This window comes from Apteryx mantelli, chromosome 3 (assembly GCF_036417845.1).
Source record: "Apteryx mantelli isolate bAptMan1 chromosome 3, bAptMan1.hap1, whole genome shotgun sequence".
Lineage (NCBI taxonomy): Eukaryota > Metazoa > Chordata > Aves > Apterygiformes > Apterygidae > Apteryx > Apteryx mantelli.
The window spans coordinates 42,978,151-42,994,759 of NC_089980.1; the positions used below are offsets into that span (position 1 = coordinate 42,978,151).

The window sequence follows — 16,609 nt, forward strand, 5'->3', positions numbered from 1 at the left end:
AGATTTCAAAGGTATGATTCATGGCAATTCCTATGTGTTTCCTAACAGTACATTGATAGCTCAACACAGCTATAAAATAGCTATTTGGCCGTCCAATAGCACATATGTACTAAACCCAGTAAATTTTGAATTTCTGATAGCATGTGAATCACTGGATGTGGCTTGCAAAGTTGGTATTAAAAAGTATAACTATTAGTTTTATGAACGACACATATGGAATGTGACACATGGAATTGTCAGTCCCTTTTTGGAGGAGCTGTTTGCATGAACAGTAGTGTCAGAGGGGAAGAAAATATCCAAAAGAAAATAATGTCCTGTGCATGCTATCTTAAAACATTTTGGTCTGTTATTTCAAAATCCAATTTCCACAAATAAAGACAAAAAAAGCCATTCACTGTGGCCTTTTTCTGCAAAGTCTGAAGGTTAAAAGAAAGTTATGTTGTAACTGAGCATAAAATAGGCATTTGAAAAATGATTTAGCTGGAGAAAAAAAAAATACACATTTTTTTCCACATTAAGATAACTTGAGAACACCCAAATTGATTTTTATAGAACTTCTCATATTCACTTCTGAGCTGACACATGCATGAGATATTCAGCTCTAAAGGTCACTTCTGAGAAATCTATAAGCAACTGGAAACAGCACTGCGTGTCTCATTGGTAACTATTAGAGCTGGAGAGCGATAAGTATTTTACTCCTGAGGCTAAGAGCTAGCTTCTGTAAATAAATTTCTATTTTTCAGCTGTAATGGGGTAACTGAAGGCTGGTGTGACAGAATGGGTTTTCAGGATTTTTTTAAATTTTTGTTTAAGAAGAGGCTAGGGTGGTTTGAGCAGGCATCTGCCTGGGGTGGGTGTCGGAGAGGCTGGCGGCCCCTCCCCTCCCCCCGTGCCAGCAACTGGGCACAGCCCTGCTCTCGCCTGGCTGCAAAAATGGGTCATGACCACGCTGCCAGTCACCACAGGTGCCCGCATCTACTGCTCCCGCTCTTCCCGCTGTGCTTGGGGTGCGCCAGCCTTTACCCTCCTGAAGGTTTTTTTTTTTTGAATTGATGTTAAATGAATGATTCAGATTTAAATATTGGGGGGAAAAAAAGTGAGGGTTAGCTGCTGGTTTTGGCAGCCTGCAGCTCTTCTCCAGCGCTGCGAAGGCAAGAAGGACCAGGACCCCTGGGCCCAGGCCGGGGCCCGAGCCCTTCCTAAACCAGGTATTCAGTCGCCCGGCCCGGCCCGGCCCACTCCGGCCCGCAGGGCGGCGCGCTGCCTGGCAACCGCTGCCCCGGGGGCGGGGCGCGCTAAGGCCCCGCCTACGCCCCGCCCCCGCGGCGGCGGCGCAGGCGCAGGCGCGGCGGCGGCCCCGCCGTGTTGCGCAGGCGCGGCCATGTCGGCCGCCGTGGAACGGCGGTTAGCGCAGTTCCGCGCCGCCCGCGGCAGCACCGGCGCCCCCGCTCCCGCTCCCGCTCCGCTGCGCTCCGCAGAGCCGCCTGCCGAGGCCGCCAACGGGCAGGTGAGCGGGGAGGCGAGGGCGGGGCGGGACGGAGCGGGGCGGGGCCGCCGCGCCGGCGCTGACGCGGCGTGTGGCTGCTGCCCCCACAGGCGCGGGGCGGCGGGGCGCCGCGGGCGCTGAAGGCGGTGCTGTGGGCCGTGCTGCTGGCGCTGGCGGCCGGGCTGGGGCTGGCGCTGCCCGTCGGCCTCCTCGCCGGCCTCTACTGGATGCACGCCGCCACCCGCGGCCCCGCCGAGCGGCGGCGCGGCGAGCTCAGCGCCTACTCCGTCTTCAACCCCGGCTGCGCCGCCATTCCCGGGACGCTGACAGCCGCGCAGCTGGAGCGGGAGCTGCTCTACCGACCCGCCGCCGGCAGGTAGCGCCGCGCCGCGCCCCGGGGGGGGGGGGGCCGCGTCCCGCCTCCCGGGCGAGGCGGCGGGGGCCGGGCCGGGCCGTGGCTCCCGGGCGCTGGTCTCCAGTTCAGGCCAGTGCGGGGCAAGGACTGTGTTTCGCTCGGACCTTAACGGAGCGCCTGACCGCTTCTCTCCGCAGCGCTGGCTAGAGCCCTCTCTCGGAAGGAAGGACGGACGGACGGACGGGCGGGCACGAGGCGGTAGCAGCGTGACCGCTTCTGTCCGGCGCATCTGTTTCTTCTGCTGCAAACATCTGATTTTGATGGAAATTGCCTGTTCGTGTCTTATTAGAGCTTTCGTCATCTGCAGTACAAGACAAAACACTAGTTGTTATCCCCGGCAGGTAATGCATTGGGGGGGGGTAGCCATCCTTTTGAAAAAAATTGGTTAGGGTGAACATGCAGCAGATGGGAAAATGCTAGGAGCTCTCAGCTGGAAGGGGATTTCCCTTGCCATTGAGTTGAGTCCTCCTTTTACCACAGCACAGTTGATGACATCCATTACCATCATCCCATAGACTGTCAGGTGTTCCTTTGTATGATCCACTAGCATATCTAACATATTGCATATAATTTCATTAAAATGAATCATTAATACTAAGTCATAGTGTAGAGTAGCTAGTGCTATTTATTCCGATGAGGATTGAATGGAGAGCAAAAATCACAGATTTTTCAAGTTGCGTTTCATTATGCCCTTCCTATTTTAAAAGTGATTTACAATGCTTAGGATTGAGCAACCACAGGTTCTGTCATTTGTTGGGGGAACACGAGGCAGTGTTTTTCACTGAATTTAATGGGACTGGAGAGAGAATAGTAGATTAAGGCACAAGTAATATGTTTTAACACTGCTAAACATCTTTCAATGGCTCTCCACCATTAGCTTCCACCATAAATCTGTTTCATCAGTTACCAATGCTATTTAAAGCCAAGCACAGAATTTTCTGATTTGCACATTCTCCATCATCCTCTGGTCGAGATGCAAAATCATGTGGAGTCCTAACTCCCCTTACTGATGACTTCTGACTCTATAGAGATAGTGTGCTGCATTTCTTTTTCATCAGCTTCACCTCTGCAGGCTCAGAGGCCTCTTTTTATTGGAGATAAAGCCACAAATGTAAAGCTTTTTCTCCTTGAAAGAACTGTAAATTGCTAGTCTTTCCATTCTTGGAAAGTATCCTGCTAAGTACTGAGTAAGAGGTTGTCAGGCAATAAATAACAAATAACACCAATGAGTGATGGAATTTTATGAGTTCCAGCTTTATTCACAAGAATAAAAATATACATCAACATAATGCTTATGTGGAGTTGATAGTCTGACATCTTTTACAGTTAGATTTTGTGGGTGTTTCTTTAAACAAGGAAATACATGCAAATAAATATTAAATATAACATTCATGAAATTATAAATCTTTATAGCAGCAAGGATGGAAATAAAGCTTTCATTTGCTATAAACTTCAGTTACAGAACCTCCAGGGGAATTTATAGACAGGTTGTATTTAATGCTTTTTGAAACAATTTACCACAGTAAGTGAGCATGAAGCTGCAAGGCACAAGACAAACATTCACACAGTTCATCTGTTCCAGTGCTTTGTGTTGCTTTACTTATTTCATGCTACTCAGAAATAAATGCACACTACAAATTCTGAAACAGGTGGCAAGACTAACAACATAGGCTTGTAAAAGGTTTTACTGATGTAGATAAAGTATGATGTAGAAATCATTTTTTAGGCCTTGCTGAAAGTATTTCTTAAAATACATTCATTATTGGGTGGGAATTCCTTTCACTGAATTGCTTCCTCAGTACTTGAAGGATATTTAAAAAGGCTTGAAGAAGTGAGAGCTTAATCAGGAAAAAAAAAAAGAAAAACCCAACAACCCCCCTGCTAGCCTAAGATCCCACTTCATCTTGTTCATTATTTTGCTTGGGTTCTAACAAGCCATCGGTTACAAAGGTAAGTTTGACATCTGGTGCTGGAGCTATTCCTTATGATGTGAAGCCCCTAGTTCTCAAGTGATTGGGAGGAACAAAAAGAGCCTAGCAACTCAAAAACATTTCATATTGTTGAAGGAAATCTTTTGACAGCAATTAAGTACAGATTTGCTTCCACACATAAAAGGACTTTTATTGTCCCTTCCTATGTCTGTTCTTTCTAATTTATGATCTGTATTTTTATATATAGATATATTGTATAGAATACTGTACTTTTTCCAGCATGTTAGTGAGTTAAAGCACTTCTCCTGTAACTTCCTATTGCTGTAGTAAAACTATAATCTTGCTCACAGCTGCACAAGTAGCAGAGACTTTTCTCAGGTTTGCACACAACCAAGCAGGGCCCTGGAAAAATAGCACCCACTCTTGAATATTCATGAATGAAATTATTCCCTCCAGTGTGCATTATCATACAGACGTTAACTTCATCTGTCATCATGCTGCCTTTTCACCTACCAGTGATTTTAATTTTATCAGTGTTTTCCTATTCAAAGCACTTGAGAATAGATGTTAAATAAAAACATCAAGTATACTCTCACATTCAGGAAACTAATAAATTAAATTGCAGGACAGCAGTTAACATACATACATGTATGTAGTAGTCAGGTATTGTATTAATGGTCACCCTACATAGAAGCTAGTGATTACATTTACAGAAGAACCTGAGATGCTTCATTGCAAAGTCAGCTCTGCTACTGATGTTATGAAGAGATGGACTGGAAATGGCCTGCGTCGAAGCCAGCATGCTCAGCATACATAAGCCAGCCTGAGAACTGTGGTGGATTTCTACAAACGTGTCTGACTTTTCCCCTGGAGCTCAGTTACAAGCATTATAGCAGAAGAAGGTAACCCTTCCTCTCTAATTCAATTCTAATTTGATGATTACAAAACTAATTCACCCTGTAGGTAGTCTGGATTCTATTACAATGATTAAATAATTCCATGCAAAGCAATCTAGCTTCAGGCAGGAAAGATGTTGACTTATCTCCTAGAATATTCAGCGACTTTCCTGGCAGTGGGGGATGTGAGTTTAAGTCCGAGGAACAACTTGATAACTTTCATCTCTGCTGAGCAGTCTAACTGCTAGGCTGTGGAAGTTACTGATCACAAGGAGGTTCTGGGCAGGGATATTTTGAGAGCCAGTCTTTGCCACCTCTGCCTTTGTTGTAAAGGGAGCCTGAATGACTAAGCTGTATAAAGATGTGTAAAACTTGGTAATAAGTGAGGCAATGTCCCAAGCCCCTCTTGTAAAGTTACCACTGACTTTTTTTCTCCAACATTAACTCGTGTAGCCATCAGCAATAGGTATAGATAATAAGCAGTTTAGATGCATTCACTGCAACAGCCCTTGCAGTCTCAAAACAAAACAAAACCCCTGGTATTCTAAACTTAGGGGTGCCCCTCCTTGCCTTTTTTTTTTTTTTTTAATTCCATCTGATTGCCAGTTGAGGAGGGGGAAGGCAGCCTTGCCCCAAGGGGCTGGGAGCTGGCAAACTGTCCCCTGTGCTGAAAGGGCACCATTAAATTCACCTGGTAAACATCTTCAGTCCTGCAACCATGAGTAAACCATCTTTCAGGTATCTCATGCCTGGAGAAAACAGGCCAGGCCAGAGAAGAAACAAAAGTGAGCTTGCACTGTGAAATACTTAATGCTATCTTTTCCAAGTCAATGAAGTCTGGTAAGAGACAATGTGGCCACAAGCTAGCTTCTGCATGCTTGCATCCACAAGAAGCAGAGTATAGCATTGAAAGACAATGTTGTTTTGAAGCACAAGTCATTATCTTGTCCCTGTTCACAGCTGTGTGCCAACTGGAGCTGAAGAGTACAATGTAAAAGCTAAAGGGCTGTGCATTCAGGGGATACTTCCATCAGCATCGATAAGAGATGACATGCACCTATTAATAACAGAAGAGGGCCCTATTAGGCACTAGTTTTGACTTTTTTTTTTCCAAATTAAGCTTAAAAAGAGCATTCAAGAATGTGCACCACGCTACCTGCTGCAGTTGTAGATCTTCAGGATGCTGTTCTTCACCTACCCAGAAAACAGGTAAGCATACTTTGAACTTAAAACTTTGGGAAGCTCTTACTACAAAACTAATTCTTTCCTAAAACATATGTTGTGTTCCGCTAAGTTATTCTTTCTAAAACTAGTGATAGCACCTTGCCCTGTCCCCTTAAAAGCCTAAATGTATTTTTTGCCAATAATCATATTCTGTATCTTTGTAATTTAATCAGTCAATCACTCAGCTCGCCCACTCACAGTAATAAGCCATTGACCTGTGGTTTCAGACTGGATCAATGCTATGCTTAAGTTCTGGACACCTGGAGGCCTTGTGTACAAATAGGAAGAAACTCTGTTAACTGCCTTTAGACATGATCAATTTTTCCTCAGATGTGTTCATTAGATTAGCAGATTGCTTTCCCTAGAAACCTTTGTCCAACAGCCTGCAGGCAATGAGCAGCATATGCTTAAGTTTCTTGCTGGAGATGGCCTATTTACGCCACTTCCTTGGGTATTTAAGGGTTTTCAGGTATATTGTACAGTTCATTTTTCACAATCTGATTCACCTGTAGAAATCTTAGCTGAATGTGGCCTGACAAGTGGCAGCGTAGACACTACTGCCTACCGTACCTCCACTACTGATACTGCTGGCTGGACACTTCAGTGGTTTCATACTGCTGTCCCTCTGGACATATAAATGTTCCAGTCTCCAGCGCTCCCAGCTTTTCCGAAACTCCATCTGAACCTAACACAAGCAAAGAAGGAAACAAAAGGAACAAATGTAGAAATAATCAGATCTTGAAATGATTCCTTTAGAAAAGGGACAAGAAAAAAAATAAACATATCACTACTTATAAAAGCTGGCAATGCTTTAAGTCTGGAATATTATTGCTTCAAATTATTGAATTATCTTATTAGTCCATCATAGGGTATTCCATTTTTAAAATAATGACAGCATTCACTTTTACTTGTAGAAATAAAGCTCTATTATGCTACAGAACACCAGAAAATCTTCGTTATTTTATTCCTAATGGTATTCTGCTGCAATATTGAATGTACTCTATGCCTTATCTGCACTACAAAATAAGTTGATTTTTGCCTGTCATCAGCAATGAAGTGCCTGAAAAAACTGGCTTCCTGCTCAATACTGTCACCAGAGATATTTTTAGAGTTCTGCTTTGACTTCTGATTTTATTTAAACAGTACTGTGTCTTAGATTATTTTTGTTCTTTGAATATTTACTATTTTTTTAATTCCGTACAAAATAAATATTTATTCAGAATTGAAACATGAACAATCTAACACATTCAAGGCTTGTATGCATTAAAGGATACAATCAATATAGAATTCCAAGTTCCTAAATAGGGTACTGAAAAACATAGCAAGTAAAAGGATAAAAGCAAATTATTTGTAAAAATGCAGGTGTCTTCCCAAGTGATATCACACCAGCTGTAAGGTGACTATAAAACAATACTTCTGACAATATGGCTTGGCAGGCATTTCTGCCCCTCTATTGTTCCTATTTCATTGAAAAGACAATGCTTACACTTCTTGTTTTTCATGAGGGTCTTTTTTCTGTGCACTTTTTTTTTCTCTTTAAACAATAATTATAATATCTCTTTCCAAATACCATTGTTTTAAGGTACAGAACATGCTCATTTAGTCACAGGTTCTGGGTTAAACATTGTAACCTCTATTTGTGAAGGGTTTTTGAAACTTCTCCACCAGCAATAACAATTTAGATCTTCCTGTTCCACAGGCAAAGTTCTTGCCACTTGCCTAAAATAAGAACCTCCATTAGCTTTTAACACATAAGGCAGAGGACATAAAATTGAACCTTTTTACTCTATTTAGAAAAGGGCAGCAGTGCAACTACAGTAATCAATTCATTATGGTGTGTACTTCAGCTTGGAAGTAAGTTCACTGTGGGCCTCAAGTAAGCCTTCTCTGGAGAGCTCCTTTTCATTTTCTTTGAGGGCTCTGGTACTGACTATCGAGCCAAATGGAGCAACTGCAGTTCCTGCACAGGCCTGTCATCATACCCCGGCTGTTGAAAAGTTCATACTCTAGTGAAACTTTCCAGGGACCCAGCTACTGTATATCTTTTTTTCTACTTGTCCATTTTCAAATAATAAATCCAGGAGGCAGCCCTAAAAGAACGAGGGGATAGAGTAAGATTTATTTTGTAGATAAGGAGGCAGTTCTTGAGCAGAGAGGTAGCTCTATAGATCTTTCAGCATAATAATTAGCCTAGGAAGTTCTGTGTATGGATGGGATGCCCCTGCAATAAGCTAAAGGAGGAGGAGGGAAGTAAGAGCAGAATTCTGAAATCCCATGAGAAAGGGGATGAATGAAAGTTCTTATGAAGGATATTTTGAAAGAGCAAGGGGAGAGATGGGAGAACCTGAAAAAATTAGTTATGGAAGTTAAAGGAGGAAAAGATTTCTCAAAGAGAGCAGCTGATTGAATCAAATGCAGTAGATGGGCAAGGATGATGAGACTGTGGCAACGAGTCTGAAATCTGTTTACAAAGAAGTTAAACTTTGGCAAAGGCCATCCCAATAAAACACAGTAAAAGGAAACTAGGCCTGGAATGACATAGAATGGAGCTGGTAGAGGAGCTCGGTGGATGGTATGTATAGAGAACACTCAAAAGAAAAACGGAAGATTGGGCAGTAATTAAAAAAGCAACTGGAGTCAGGATAGATTCTTTAAAAGTGGAAGAGACTGATGTGTACCTCCATTGCAATATGAAGGAGGCAAGGTAGCAAGACTATGGAGAATGGAAGCTGAATCAGCTTAAACTTACTCTGGTAGAAAGCAGCAAAATCTCTCTGGTTAGAATATTTATCATAGAAAGCAATAGTAATTGCAGAAAAACTGATCATATTAAGCCCAGCTCATTTTTCAAGGAACACTGGTGGTAACAGGCAATCTGATGAGGCTCTGCAGTTTGCTTTGGAGCAATGCTGGAGAAGATCCAGAATTCTTTCAGATGAAATATGACCAGAGGTATTTTAATGTTCTTCCACAAGTAGATTCTACAAAGGGATATAACTACTAACTTCATTCTTGCTCTTGATCTGGCACAGAGACTTGCAAAAAACTTTTATGCTATACAGTTAAGTCAATGGGCCACAGACAAAAATAAAAATACAGATATATATTATATTATATAAAAATATAAGGATAGGCCTCAGGCACAGATAGTCTGACAGATGAAAAATTGTTTGAGAAGCATGAATTTCCTGTATAGTTTAGAAGAGAAATAGAAAAGACTGGACCTAATCAAACTCTTTACCTGGAATTTTTTTTAATGGATACCGATAACAGGTTTGACAAAATCCTTTTCCCTTCTCTTAATAAGAATTGGAACAAACAAAAGCATTCACCCTAGATTGTCTGTCAGGCTTCCATCAAGCTGAACACACTACTGTTAGCTTTTAGAGATTATTTTACAAAGGCAAGAGAACAAGCAACAAGAGAATTGGAGGACCTCTTACAGATTTAAGCAGCCTACTTCACAGCAAGTTCCCCACAGTGAAACAAGCTTACCCATTTCAGGGTTTGTATTGAAGTTTGGTCTACAATGTAGCTTGCCTCTGGCCTTGCATCATACAGAGGAGATTATTAGGCTCCATTCATTAGAGAGCTGGCTGCAACAGCTCAGAGAATGTGTGAGCAAAGACCAAGTGAATCAAAAGAAACAGATGATGCAGCAGCAGACAGTGCTGCAACTCAGTATTAAAGCACTTGTAAAGCTATACAACAAATTTTACACAAATATTCTCTCATTCATTCTTGAGCAAAGCCTGCTGTTAGCCATGCTGACTTTCATAAGCAGTACAATTAACACATTCACTTTAACAAAATCTTATGCACAAGCTACAGAAGTGAACAGTCTCCTACAGGGCTTAATTCAGATGCCTGCTACCTATCATCTGTTGAATCCAGCCTGGCCATAACTACAAACTTAGAACATTTTTCTGTCAATTCTAATTCCTTGATGAGGCCTATCTCTCAATAGACAATTCCGAATTACTGTAGAGATAAGTAGATTTAGCGTGAGTGTAAAATACAGTGATGTGTATTAGACTTAATAATGTGCTACCAGCTTAGCAGTGTTTGCTTCCCTTGCAAACCTGGCTGCTCAATGAATGGGTAACAATACTTAAAGGGTAACACAAGTGGTTCCTGCAACATCGAAACAGAACAATACTCTATCCCTAACAGGGCCAGGGTTCAGCACAAGCCATAGAAGATGGTACTCGTATCCAGATTAACACAAAGCCCTAGTTAAATTTCTTCTGGGCCTGTGGGAGAGCTTACTACTCCATGAAGCTCAGTGCTCCATTTGTATGAGGGGAATGATGATGTCTTCAAGTAGCTGGGCCACAGCTAAACCAGGTTGTGTACAGACATTAGCCAAGAGGACTCCCTAACTTCACCAGCTATGAGAAAGATTAAGAAGAGCAGCTGTAATTCTCAATACAAGGAAAGCTCCAGCACTAAAAACTATACAAATGTGAGCAAGAAAACTTGCAAGATTTGAAGTCTACAAATACTGTCCCTAAATTATGCTGCTTGGGTTCCTTCCCACAGTCTTTATCTGAGGAGTTACCCTGTCTGGTTGTACAGAGGAGGGTCTGTAAGAAAAGTCCTAACTGGGACAATTTAACAGTTTAAGACTATTCTCAATTTCCTTTTTTCTACAGTGGATGCTGATAAGGCAAATTGGCACAACTCCCAGTGTCTCTCTTACCTCATTATTGATGAAACAGTAGAGAATTGCAACCATCAGCCCCTGAAACCAAGAAAACAACAGAAGAGCAGTGAGCAGAGCAGAACAGTTCCCCTGCTCAGCTAAGCAAACCTGCAAAGGGCGGGGCCTGTCTCGTTTCACAGCAGCATGTCCCATAGAGAGAAAAGCAAGACTGAAAGAGGGAAAAAATCTATGGTCCCACAAGCTACAGAAGTGAACAGTCTCCTACAGGGCTTATCAGCTCTGATGGCGGAAGTGAAGTTTGGCTAAAGTTTGTCTCAAAGCACATGATCTTAATAAAAAGAAGTTACTGTTTTCTCCAACCTCTGCCATTTTTTTTCCTAAGGATTCCTTAGAAAATCTTATCTGTTTTCTAGTTATAAATACTTCATATATGAACAATTCACAGTAAGTTTAAATACAACTCTGTGCTTGATAAACAGGGAATGAGTGGGTGAAAAGGGAAACTAGAAGAATAATGATTTCCTTAGAGAAGGACACTCTTCTGAAATGGCCATATTTAAGGCAACACCTAAATAAAAATCACAATTAACCTACATCTTCCTCACATGCAGTTACAGTTGTAGACAGCTACCTCTCACAGCACAGATTTTCGGAAAAGTATCAAAAACACTGGAGAAGGCACAAAACTTGCTTTCAGTAATGCCATTACACAATTACAGGAAATCACAGACAATTTCATTATTGCCTCAAGATATCCCATAGGAAACAAAAATTAATACAGGGATAGGAAGACCAGTTTATTGTGGGAAATTTAAGACACTAGGAATAAGAATATGTGACACTAACATCTAAATTGGCTATCAAAAATTGGTCCTCATGCTTTCCTCCCACTATCATAATCCTGCAATAGCCACTGCTAAATTGAGAAATATAAAGAAAAGGGAAAAAGCAATGAATAAGAGAGAGAAAAGGTCCTCAAACAGCAGTTACTGAACATCAGCCAAATGTGCACAATGTGATCACTACCTGGAAAGAAGCAAAGGAGAGTTCAGTAAAAAGCTTCACAAAGCGCAGCATCCCTCTGGCATGCTCATCAGTAATGAAGGCAAAGATGACCTCATGAGTCCCCAGCAGTGGGATCAGAGTCAGTGTAGATCTGGCCAGCCTAAAATCATAGGGAAAAAAGAACGCCATGAAGTAGCTACCGAATAGATCACTGCTGATCCCAGTTAATCTCAGGGAGTCACTGTTTCTGCATTCTGCTTCTGACACATTGTCAACTTTGGTATGTCACCCCATCATTTTGTCTCAGGATCCTCCTCCAGAGGCTCTAGATTTAAAAAAAAAAAAAAAAAAAAAAGGAAGATAGCTCAGAACAATTTGAGTAGGTTTCAGCGTGTTTTTACTGCCCCTGGCGCTTCACTGTAGACAACTTGCTGCTCCAAGTAGTGCTCTATATGCAGCTGCTGGCTGTATTTAACTTGGAAAATCTTCCAAACTCAGGAGCACATAATGTGCTTATATCTGAGATGTCTTCTTTGCATCCGTTTCTCCACCCGTAAGTGGGAATGATGATCAAAACCTACCTTGTTGATGACCTGAAAGAAATAATCTATCAGTGACTGGAATCTTTTAAGAATGTCTAGACAAGGGGAGAAGTACTTGTTATTCCTTCCCATGTCCTGGTGTGTTAAATCTTCAAAGCATTGTAACTAACTGTAACTGCAAAACACTCTGTAAAAGCAGTTAAACCATCTTAGAATGATGACTCCTTGATTTAAGAGGCAAGTTCAAAGGCACAACTATCAAAGGAAAAAACAAACCAACTTGAAGTAAAACATGTTTCTCCTGTAGAAGAGCAATGATCAGGGTTAAAAATATAGGAAAACATTGACAAGAATGGTCCTTAACTCTCTTTTGATAGGCATACATGCTAAGCCATTTAACAAGATAATGAAAGATGCCTGAACCTCACATGGAAGCTTATGGGGCTGGGCTACAGAACCTGTCAGCACTGCCAGTGTCTCACAAGGATCTACGATGGCTCTTCCAGTAGAGTAGAAACAAAATCACTAGAGCAGTAAAGCTGTTAGTGCATAGTAAATCTTGATTGCTCTAGGACTGCTGGCTGCTATTCTGAATCATAGATCATTCTGGTTGGCAGGGGCTTCTGGAGGTCTGTAGTCCCACCCTTGCTCACAGCAGGGCTAACTTCCAAGTTAGAACGGGTTGCTCAGGGCTGTGTCCAGTGAGGTTTTGAACATCTTGAAGGTCAGAGATTGCACAGCCTCTCTGGGCCCCATTCCAGTATCAGACCACTCTCATTGTGAATCCTTCGCACCCTTACATCCAACTACTCGCTACAACTTGTGACAGCTTGTCCTTTTGCTGTGCACCTTGGAGAAGAATCCAGCTCCATCTTCTCTATAACCACTGCTAAGTAGCTGAAGACTGCAATTAGGTCCTCTCTTAGCTTTCTGTTCTCCAGGCTGAATAAACCCAGTTCTCAACACCTCCTTGTATGTCACCTGGTCCAGACTGAACCATCTTGGTGAAAAACTGAAGCAAGTCCCAGGAGAGGGGGCAGTCTCCTCCTTGTGCTGGGGAGCCTCAAACTGGACACCAGGTGTAGCCTTACAAATGCTGAATAGAGGGGAACAATCACTTCTCTTGGCCTTCTGGCTATGTTCTTGCTAATGCAACCCAGTCTGCAGTCAGCCTACATTGCCTTAAGAGCACACTGCTGAACCATGTTCAACCTGTTGCCCACTAGGACACACTTTTTCTGCAAAGCCACTTTCTATCCAGTCAGTGCCCAGCCTGTACTGTAGCACGCAGTTATTCCACCTCAAGTGCAAAGGCTTTGCATTTGCCTCATTTGAGCTTCTTAAGGTTTCTGTCAGCCCACACACCAGCCTGCCAATGTTCTGGGCACACAAGGACTGAGGGATGGTGAATCTAAGTAGCTATCTAAATTAAACAGTTTACATATATAGGTAAGCAGAGATGCAAATCCCTAGTGGACCAGTGCAGGCCATTCCATTGAGTGGATAGGGAGATTGTTTAAAAGAGCAGCTTACCAGCAAGCCTTGTCATAGTGGTTCTCCACCACCGCCTGCCTGAAATAGAGATAAGCAAGAAGCTGAGACTGAATTGGCTCTGGAGACACTGGTTGGGTAAAGAAAGGGAGTTGTGGAGGTGTACAGCAATCCCCTAGTTTTCACTGGAACACTAGTGGGTTTATAGCAGATACCTAGAGAGCTCTGCCTTAAACAGGAAGCCATGAGAAGTCTTATGACAAGACTTTCTTGGCAATTAAGACCTGCCTGAAGAAAACCTTTCCCCTGAGCATGGTGAGAAGTTTCTCCACAGCTCCAGTTCTTACACAGAGAAAAGGGATTTGCTGCCATACTGAACAGTGAGCTCGCTCTCTTCAGCTGAACAGGCAGCAGGAGGGAGGAGGAATAAAAACTGGCCTCAGAGCAAGAAAAGATTTTTCTGCTTTCTATATATCACTGCATCTAAGCCAGTGACTTTCTAGGGTACCTAGACTGATTCTTGTTTAAAATAACACATTCCAAAGTAGCAGTAGTGTCTTCAATCCCCCCAAAATATTCTTCCATCTATTGGAGCAGAAGAAAAGGGGCAAAAAAAGTTCTGATGACTTACTGCACAGGTGTCTCTGGCTACTGGTCTTGGCACTAGAGGCACACCAATTAACTGAACTCTTTGAGTAAAGGCAGAATTCCCCAAAGCTACTGGCTATAACCATCAGCCTCAAGGAGAACCACCAGGACTTTATTCTTCATCAGTGAAGAAGGCTCTGTTGCTAGTTAAGTCCTTTCTTAATAAAGCCTCTTTGCTTACACAGCAGATTCTTGAACATGCAACATGAAGAAAATCAGAACATCACTGAAAGATGGTTCAGCTGTATCAAACCTTTCTGCTGTTTGCAGAAGCTGTTAGAGTAAGGGCTTCCTCCCTTGACAGGGCAACTTTGCAGTCAGACTTTTATCTGGTCCCAAATGAAAAGGGAGACAACTGAACTGGAAAAGAACAGAACCCAAAACATTAAGCCTGGCAAATGAAGGTCACATATATTCAAAATGACAGTATGGATGAAAGCAAAGCCTACAGCATGCTAAAAGGATTCCCGAGTCCCTTCCTCTACTTCAAGCTCCAAATGCTCTTTAGATTTTCCATAATTTCATGTGAAGTAAGGAAGGTAGGTAACATAAAAGTCAGCTCTATATTCTGATGAGAAAACACCAAGATACATACTGTGTCTAGCTTAGAAGGCAACAACATAGAAATACCCAACTTTGAACTAGCTAAGTCAGCTACCAGTAGCAGTCTAGCTACCACAGCACATAGCTCCACACATGTTAATTCACCTGGTTAGTTATTTTAACTCAGTTTAGTTAGTTTAAAACTAACTTGTCATCTCTACATTATTTCTCAGACTGCAATAAGGAAATATTCTCCAAGACCTAGAAATGAAAGATGTGACCATAAATCTGAGCAAGGCGATTAAATGACAAGATGAACCCAGACACAGACAGGGTCTGCAAAATAAAATTTGAGCTCTTCTGACATCTGTCTTGAAGCATCATATGCATTCTTAGTAAATTCAAGATTAAAAGTTTGTCCCATTATAACAACGGACAAGGAGAACAAGGAGCAGTGCTCAAAATGAAACCACCTTGATCTTCACTGAAGTTTCAGCTATTATTTTTCTCACTTGCATATATTTCTTCATTTTATTTAAGTATCTGCATATGCTGCCAGCATTTAAAAAATACCTGCTTAAGAATATTTTTCCAATATTGTGGAAGACTGTAAATTGATGAACTTGGAGATCAAGTCCTCTATTTATCTGTAACGCAGATCCAACTCCTGTCCTGGCTTCACCAGGAGGCTTCACTGGTGACTGACTGTCTAAGCAGTCATACAAATGTATGACATCATCAGTGCATTACTCACTCCCTGTGATTTTTAACGACCTTTGTCAATCCATTTCTTTTCATTTACATCCTTGTCTACTTCCATTTCGAGAAGCACAAAAAAGCATCAGATCACCAAATGACAAACCTGCATTTTATGTCAGTTTTGCACATCAGATTTGCCTGCAGTTTGGAGATGATGATGCATATAACTCTGATGAAGATCAGGAAATTTACCTGGAGAAAAGAAAGAAGGTTTTATATCTTCATCAAGAAATACAATAAGTGTTCAAAAGTCTGCTTTGTGTATGCTTTTCCAGGTCCCTGCACATCCTGCTATTCTGCAGCTGCCAAATTTGCCATGGAATTCAACTCTTGCTAAGAAATTGTGCTCTGAAATTTATCCCCCTGAAAATGCAAGCAGGTCACTAAAAGTAGGGGAGCTTACCTACATCTCCAGCAAATCAGACACAGGGAGTTTCAATACAGGTGTGGACTGTCCCATCTGTCTTGACTGGAGGTCTGTGACTGCCACAGTTTTGTGGCTGTGTAACATAGCATTTCTCCACAATATCACACAATTTGCTGTTCTTCTGTAGCTCAGTTCTGGAATATTATTTTCTGCCTCCCTGTGCTGTAGCTACCTGTTGCAGCTTTCCCCATGTAGGGAAGTTAACTGGATTCCTGTGGCATGCTGTTTTGTTATCATGTGTTGCTGTTACAACATGCCAGCATGTGGCCAAATTAAACAAACAAAATGCTATTCAGGAATTCCAGTGACAGAAGCCAATCTGGTTTCATAAGATCACATTCCTGAATGAAAATGTCAGTACCCTCAGAGGTCATCAGCCTTTGGATGTGCCCATTAGCCACGTGCACATCTGTTCCTAGTGCTGTATCCTGTTCCATTCTCATGGAAATGTGCCAACTCCCGGCACACACTCCATACTCACCCCAATGGCAATTAGAATAGGCAGTCTGATGATCAACCAGTAATTCATATTATAGTTTCTGGTCCAGCAACTAGGGAGATGGCAAAAAGGTGGAA

General features: G+C 42.2%; 2 protein-coding genes across 2 annotated transcripts in view; one reads left to right on the plus strand and one right to left on the minus strand.

The window, feature by feature from the left end:
• The first annotated feature begins 1,348 nt into the window (after positions 1–1,348).
• Positions 1,349–3,196, plus strand: SAYSD1 (SAYSVFN motif domain containing 1). The gene is made up of 3 exons (XM_067293189.1): positions 1,349–1,507; positions 1,597–1,862; positions 2,039–3,196. The coding sequence occupies exons 1-3, from the start codon at positions 1,382–1,384 to the stop codon at positions 2,046–2,048; spliced, it is 402 nt and encodes a 133-aa protein (XP_067149290.1). The 5' UTR covers positions 1,349–1,381; the 3' UTR covers positions 2,049–3,196.
• Positions 3,197–6,468: 3,272 nt separating this feature from the next.
• GLP1R (glucagon like peptide 1 receptor) overlaps positions 6,469–16,609 on the minus strand; it is an 83,976-nt gene continuing 73,835 nt past the window's right edge. The window contains exons 9-13 of the mRNA XM_067293188.1: positions 16,515–16,584; positions 15,710–15,798; positions 11,645–11,783; positions 10,655–10,696; positions 6,469–6,637 (exon numbers count right to left, since the gene is read on the minus strand). Coding sequence (XP_067149289.1) covers positions 6,470–6,637; positions 10,655–10,696; positions 11,645–11,783; positions 15,710–15,798; positions 16,515–16,584 — 508 coding nt within the window. The 3' untranslated portion in view covers position 6,469. The remainder of the gene's footprint in view (positions 6,638–10,654; positions 10,697–11,644; positions 11,784–15,709; positions 15,799–16,514; positions 16,585–16,609) is intronic.

Bases quoted from the DNA above. Each gene is read 5' to 3' on its own strand.
- SAYSD1 (XM_067293189.1), top strand. From the start codon at position 1,382: ATGTCGGCCGCCGTGGAACGGCGGTTAGCGCAGTTCCGCGCCGCCCGC. The intron at 1,508-1,596 runs GTGAGCGGGGAG...CTGCCCCCACAG, and splicing joins CCGAGGCCGCCAACGGGCAG to GCGCGGGGCGGCGGGGCGCC.